The sequence below is a fragment of the Trachurus trachurus genome (genome assembly GCF_905171665.1).
Source record: "Trachurus trachurus genome assembly, chromosome: 5".
Classification (NCBI taxonomy): Eukaryota; Metazoa; Chordata; class Actinopteri; order Carangiformes; family Carangidae; genus Trachurus; species Trachurus trachurus.
In genome coordinates, this window is record NC_139896.1 from 21,682,766 (window position 1) to 21,690,150 (window position 7,385).

Below are 7,385 nucleotides of genomic sequence, written 5' to 3' on the forward strand. Positions count from 1 at the left end.
GCTTAAGGCCTACAGTAGATAGTCTGACAAATCATAATCTCAAACCTGAAATCTGCAATCAATTCCTCAATGTGAAGTGTTTTTCTTGGATGTTTAACTCTTCTCAAAATGTGTTTGCTTCCTTCATTAATCACATAAACTTGCTCATGTTGCAGTTAAGATGGAGTCAGAGGCACCTTCACTTGTTTCCCCTTACTTTGGTCACTAAGGCCTTTTGTGCTAGAGTTAAACTGACTTTTAGGGATTTGTCATAAGAAAACCAACTTCATTTTATACCATATGGAAAGCAAAGAAGACTTTAAAGAGAACTGTTACTTAGACTTTGAGTAAATTCTGTGTTTTGTGCAACAGTGTGATGATGTCACATTATGAGGTTAATCTTCTTTGACTGTTTTCAAGACGAACCAGTAAAATGTATTTGTAGAAGCACCATTTAAGGGTGGAAATATACAGAAACAAACCACTTGTTTTTCATGTGTTAATGTGACAACATGATTGTGGCATTAAGATATTTAAGCAACGTGGCAAATGAGAGAAGATGTAAAGAAAGAAAACAGGGAAGTGAGAGTGAACGAGTGAGTGAGGAGGTGGGAGGAGATGTGTCAGGCCATCAGTCACACCTCCTCCCTGCTCCTCAGCATGCACAGGGGGTCAATGGTGATTTGCTGAGGACACGCTAAGCAAATAAAGCCCAAATTAAAAGTACATTAAGTGCTTGAAATGTAAACCTTTAGCGGGGGCCACAAACATTCAACTGTGCTCATTAAAACATTGTTTTAAACAGTTTTACACCGTAAAGATAACACGAGACAGGAGAGGCCACCCTACTTGTGGATGTGAGGAGTGTTTATTTACCCTCCTGAGGCCGTATATCACTGGGAGCAGCCAGTGAATAACCAGATGGCTTGAGACACACACAAACACACTTACAGACACTAAAATACAACAGCACACACACATAGTGCATGAATAAGTATGATACATATCTACATGCAAGTTGTGGAGCATCAGAATAAATGTCCTCTTTATTTAGACATCAGGAAAGATCAGAACAAAGATGGTGTCCAGGGAAACAAACACAAATATAGAAATCTGTTGTATAGAATAACCAAACATGATCCAACTGTTCTTGCAGATTGTTCATTGCACGGTAGGAAATAATCTATAAGCTCTTGAAAAACCATGACCATTCACAAGGCCCAATTATTCAGGCTGATTTAAGTTAAGTAACGTAAGATCACCACTTTATTTAGGTTAAAGGTCTCATATAGAAGTAGATGTGTTTATATTAAAGGTCCATACAGTATAATGGTAGATGTTTATAAAACTCGGTACAGTAAAAAGGTAGATGCCCGTGTGTGTTGTTATTACAAACCAGGTCTAGTTTCAATGCTGGGAAACTATAGCCTCAGTCCACAGAGAAATGCAAACAGCCTGTACTGAAAACCTGAGCTTTGAAACCAGCTGTCAGGACTTCTGTGACTTTGTGATGTCACAACAAAGCAGTCACTAAGCCCAACCCACCGTCCAACTTTTGCAGGGTTTGGTTTCTCTGAGCGTATTACCTGATATCTGCTCTATTTTCATTGGATCAGAGAACAGTCAGCTAATTCAGAGCCTCCTCTCCTCTGATTGGCTGACAAAGAGCTGTTGCAACTATAGAGCATGAGAGAGAAACTGAGAGAGATGTGAAACTACACTGAGATTATCTTTTTGTGTATCAACACAGAAGAAGAGTGGAAGGAGACGGTTTCCGGTCTTTGTGCTAGGCTAAGCTAAGCTAACTTCACACCATTAGGCTGAGCACCTAACTAAACCAAACAAACACACTGAGCAGCTCCACATGCCGGTGACATTTACATGTGTGATAGTTCACTCTGGATCTCGCAGCAGCTTCCTGCAGCTTTGAAGTCAGTTCCAGAGAAGTTATGAGTAACAGAGTCATCTCTTTTCCCATCATTCCCTCTGAGTGCGAGTGGCTGACCCTCCTGACTCCCCTCCAGATGCTCTCTCTCTCTTGCTCTCTTAACTGCTTTTACCTCACAGGCCCATGAACAGTTGTGTGCATGTACATGTGGACAATTTACAGTGTTCCCCCCTCCAGGAACCTCCAGACTGGTGTTTGACCTCCACTCCTCTGCCTCACATCTCCCAGCCCTCACTCCACACTCTGTCTTCTCTCCTCAGCCACATGTCTCAGCTCTCTCCACTGAGCCTCCCCTGGATCCTGCTGCTGCTGCTCCTGTGTGAGTGTTTTTTCCTGACTAATCACTCAGTGAAAGCCCCACAGTTCGCCTGCGCTGATTCGTATCAATGATCAGAACTGATTATACAGATACAGTCCTGCACTTACAACACTTCTCCACATATCTCTCTCTCACGCTAGATTTACTCATGGGGCTGAGGTGATGGAGATGATTGACAACAGAAAGTCCATTAATCAGGATTTTGTGCCAAAAACTAACATTTCAAAAGTAAATTCATGATTTAAAAGATCCAATCTGTAAGTTAAATTCAACAAAATAAGTTTGAGTTGAAAGATTTCCCCCCCTGACCCTTTTGTTCAACACACTCACAACTTGAAAGACATTACGTCAAACTCCATAAAGCTGTGAATCAAAAACTGAAACAGTATCAGAAAGTGAGAGAACTGATGATAGAGCTCGTTTACCTTGTCCTTTATCTACGAAGCTGGTGATGGTGTTGGCCAGACCCGCTTCATGCAGCGCGCTGCTGTTCAGGTCCCCGGTGGACAGAGACCAGTACAGCGACAGCATGTAATCATGGGGAATCACCAGCGGCTGCTTGTGATGCGCCTCCCGCTCGCTCACTTTCAGGGCCTTGTAGCTGGATCCCCGCTGCGCCACCGGAGCCGCGTTCTGCTGCTGCTTCTGCACAAACGTGGCTCTGCGCTCCGGAGCTCCTGCTGCTGCCGCTGCTGCTCTTGCAGCAACTTTCCCAAAGTTTCTCCCCAGTGAGCTACCGCCACCGCCTCCGCCTCCGCCTGCAGCAGCCAAAGTCCTGACTCCTTTTCCAGCCGCATGTGCGCTAAAAGCCGCGGGAGCGTGCGCTTTAATATGAGCGTCCCCGACGGGCATCCAGGAGCGCACAGCCTCTTTGCGCCCTAAACTGACCACCCTGTCCCGGTGCTGCTGCTGCTGCTGCAGCTGTGCACGGTTCACCGGCACGGCCGCCTTGCGCTGTGCCGAGGATGAGGACGCAGATTCCACCGCAGTAGCTGTGCTTTTCACAACGGCCGCCTCGCCCTTGATTAGCGGCGGCACTGCGCGTATACGCGTGATCCTCGCCGGACTCACCGGTGATGGTTTCCACGTCCCAGTCCCGGTCACTGGCTGTCTGCCCGCCGTGAACGTGGCTCCGCCGATTCCTCCACCGGTTCTTCCCTGAGCTTGTTCCGCGTCCCTGCCGCCTGTCTCTCCGAGCCGGTGGTGCTGATACTCGCTCGGTCTGGTCCGGCTGAGAGAACCGAGGACGGGGCGCAGGTAAATGAGAGTCCAGCAGCTCAACAGAAGACAAAGACGCTTCACGACTTTCATCCTAAAGCCCTTTTGCCTTTGGCCAGGCCGACATCGTAGTAAACCTCGGTCAATTCGGAATTACTGGACCTGTCCGGTGGAAAAGAGAAGTGGGAGCGGTCCGGTTCGGTCCCAGTCCTTCATCCTCTGAGCTTCCTCTCCGCTCTGTCAGAGGGGGGATGAATAAAAAGTGCCTTTCCCATCCAAAATGAACTGTGGACATATGCGAGGCTATAAAAGCAAAGATGTGGACCAGAACTGGGTTTTATTAGCTGAAGAAACAAATCCTGCAAAGCCTCATTCTCCCATCCGTCATGTGTAAGAACCATAGTGCTGCAGAGATCCCGCCTGCGAGAGAGAGTGCAGAAATCCTGGAGGACTGAGCGGACTCGCGTTAAACCCAGCGCGGCTCATTCTGCTGGATATCTTGTAAGAAACTTCTTTAAATCCCACTTTTTTTTCCAAGAGAGGCAAGAATGGCGTAATGCCGCTGCCTCCGTTTTTTTTTCTCTTTCCCCTCAAAGTTTGAACTCCGTCCAGTGAAAATATTTCACTCACACACCAACCTGCAGGTGCGCGAAAAAATCCTCCAACAAACCTGAAGCGCAGGAATTGGAAACGGAATTCCAGAAAGCCGTTTTAATTACCCCGTGATGTCATGCTGTCCAAAGTCATTTAACAGCAATATTTCTTCTCAAATCTTCCTCCCCTCTTTCCACCGATGACTCACCAAAGCACTAAGACTAAATGGCACAACCCCCCCACCTCACCCCCCAAGAAAGAATGAGAGAGTGAGAGAGAGCAAAGAAAAACTGCTGTCTGTCATTTTAAGTGAGTCGTTTTTTTTCTTCCACTTTGTGTAAATAAAAAGATCAAGATGAGTCAGGTGAAGTCAGGGACACAGCAATATGCTCAATTGAAAAGGTTAAATAACAGGAATGAATAGAGAATTAAAGTAGATGCGTTATGTCTGCTTTTTATACTGGATTGGTGAAAAAAACGTAACAAACAAAAAGTAATTTCAAAACACAAATAAATTATACAGGAGACATAGGTGTTTAGATATAAATATCTATCTACCCGAAGTTCGACCCGAATTCCTCATTCCTTCAGGATGAAGATCCAGATGTTCCTTTAAATAAAATCATTAAATCTCTTGAGTTCACAGTAGAAATCCCTTATCAGATTCAACCCAAAGCTTCATGTTATAAAAGCTGTATTAAACTGAAGGTTTGGTTGAATCGTCATTTATGTTGATTCTGTTCAAACATTCATGGTCCCAGATAATGAAACTCACTGATGGGACGGATGATCCTCAGGCTTTTTATCTACTGGCAAAACTAATGACATCAGCATCAGTTGGATGTTGTAACTCTGGTGTCTCAGACACACAGGTGAGACTCTCAGGTGAACTATGAAGCACACAAAAAAACGACAAAAATTAACCTGCATCCTTGTGTGCTAAATATTGGCATGTTAGCATTGTCATTGCGAGCATGTGAACATTTAGCTACAAGTACCACTGTAACTGAGAGCAGCCCCACAAAGTGGAAAACTGTGTCTTGTTTTATAATCTGTCCCTAAATGGTGAATATCTAAGCCACGCCCCACAGCTGACATATTTACCAAAAAAGGAGATTCCCCACAATCAAAAACCTGTCACCTTACCACCTTTGTCCAAATTGCATTGTGTTGTTGTCTTATTATCTCTTTGTCAACCTGTGATTTAGGCTATACTCTAAACACAAATTCTAATGTTGCTTAACATTTGCTCTTAATGTTTAGTATCCAGTTAACCACATTTCCGGAGGAAATCTTTCTTTTATTGTTTTTGCCCCTTTTTCGACTGTTTCCATTATTAAGAAAATATCAACACTGTCATTGACACTGAAGTTGCAACGGCAACTGATGCTTCCTACTGTCACACTCTTGATTTAGCAGTGTAGCCTCCATCCTTGTTGTGTTTTCAATATGGACATCAGGTGAGGGAGGCAAGACTCTAGCTGCTGGGCTTGAACGTTACTAAAACAAAATGTCTGATATTGAATACTGATACTGATATTGAAAAAATAAAGAATCAGTGCTAAAAGAGGTCACAGGGTCACATTTTCAAACATGGCCTTGTGAACATCCACATTAACATTCTCTACTTTAATTTTCCTTCCTCCGCTAAAGGATGTTTGGGGGGTGGGGGCTTGGTTTTGATTCTGAAACTCTTTGCCAGTTTAATTTATGATGCCACGAGGAGCGCCAGCACAGTGTCATAAATTTAGTTTAGACCAAGCTCGAGGAATAATTAGCAGCCAGAAAGCTCGGGTTCAAACCTGGATACCTTGGCAGCGGCTTGGGGGTCTCTGGTGGTTTGTAACAGGAGCTGGTGTTCTGGTGCACAGTGTTTCTCTTTCCCTCTTTGCCTCTCTCTCCCTCGCTCTGGATCTCGGCCCTCGGCTCAGTATGAGGCTGTGATGGATGAACAGAAGTGATTGGATAATATGAGGCTGTCACAGATCACACATAAAATCAACCTGATCCAGTCAGTTCGACTAAACGGCAGAGGGATGTGAGCGGCGGCGACTGGGCCGAGGCTCAGTGACGGCTTCGTGTTTGCTTTAATTGTAAATTAAACCTCGGTGTAAAACATCTCGGCGGCATTAACACAGTCGGCTGTTGTTTCTCTCTCACCACACTGACTTTATATGCAGATAATTGCGACTAAAAACACATTTTGAACCACAAGTCAAAACATCAACTGTCTTTGATTTTGAAGTTTACAGCTCCAAAAGCAAACGGCTAGAGCTGCAGGAATCAGTCCTCACTCAGACATGAGTTGGTATTTTAGCATCAGCACCAGCTCCTGAAGTCATAGATAGATCATAGATAGATTGATAAAAGAATGAATTATTGGATAGATTAGAAAGAGATCCTTTCTATATACGTACGTATATGTATACACACATGTATATTCATCATGGTTGAGGAAACAACTGTAAAAATATTCTGCTGGTGTTGGTATGAATGTGACCATCATCTATCTACTGTCTCAAAGTTCCAAAGTTTGTGTTTTGTTTATTCACGTAAACTCATACAGTTTCCTTGCGAATATAATGGGTCCAGATAAATGTAGTGAAAAACTAACAGAATGCATCTTTGATGTTTTCATGTTTTCTCACCTTCCCTGAGAGATGGTGCATGTCGGACGGGCACCTATGGGTCCGTGTTTTCGTCGGGGTGAATCAGAATGCAGGGGTAGCAGAACACTGCGTTAACTACTTTGCATCCTGCTAGCTACGTTGACATTTTCCACTCATATCAGCTCCATGAAAATCCATGGTTGTAGGTTTTCCCCCACCTTTGTAGATACCTTTGACTTTCATGCTGCTGATTGGCGGTAATATTCAGACTTGGACCAGCATAATAAACTCTTTTTGTGCATGGCTCAGGGCGGTGCCCACTATCGCCCACTATTTCCCAGCTGCCCCATAGATAGGTATATTAGATATATTGATGTCACAGTGAAGTTGACCTTTCATAGATTCATCACCTTCACAGTTGATACTTCCTTTTGCAAAGCATCACCACCTTCATAAGAAAAAGTCAGAGCTACATAAAACTACAAGCTGCAAGTTCTGCAAGTTCTGAGAACAAATACCTTCTTAATCTGACCTCCCCTTCTTGCCTGCTCCTCTCCTGCTCCTCATCTGGTAGGTGTCCATCATTTTGGAGACTGTGTTGCTGGGCTCTTTTCTCTTTGCCTACACTCCTGTACTGCCTTTAAAGCAGAAGTAAGCGGAATATTTGTGTTAATATAAGTCTTAAATAGTTATATCTTCCGACGGCAATCACTTACAT

The 7,385-nt window shown here is 44.1% G+C and overlaps 1 protein-coding gene across 1 annotated transcript in view; it reads right to left on the reverse strand.

Annotated features, from left to right (window-relative positions):
- The window catches only part of gdf5 (growth differentiation factor 5), a gene marked incomplete at both ends in the record, with an annotated part of 6,327 nt that extends 2,770 nt beyond the window's left edge, over positions 1 to 3,557 (reverse strand). Inside the window, one exon of the mRNA XM_083972465.1 lies at positions 2,672 to 3,557. Within this exon, the coding sequence (XP_083828591.1) occupies positions 2,672 to 3,557 (886 nt within the window). The remainder of the gene's footprint in view (positions 1 to 2,671) is intronic.
- Positions 3,558 to 7,385: the final 3,828 nt, after the last annotated feature.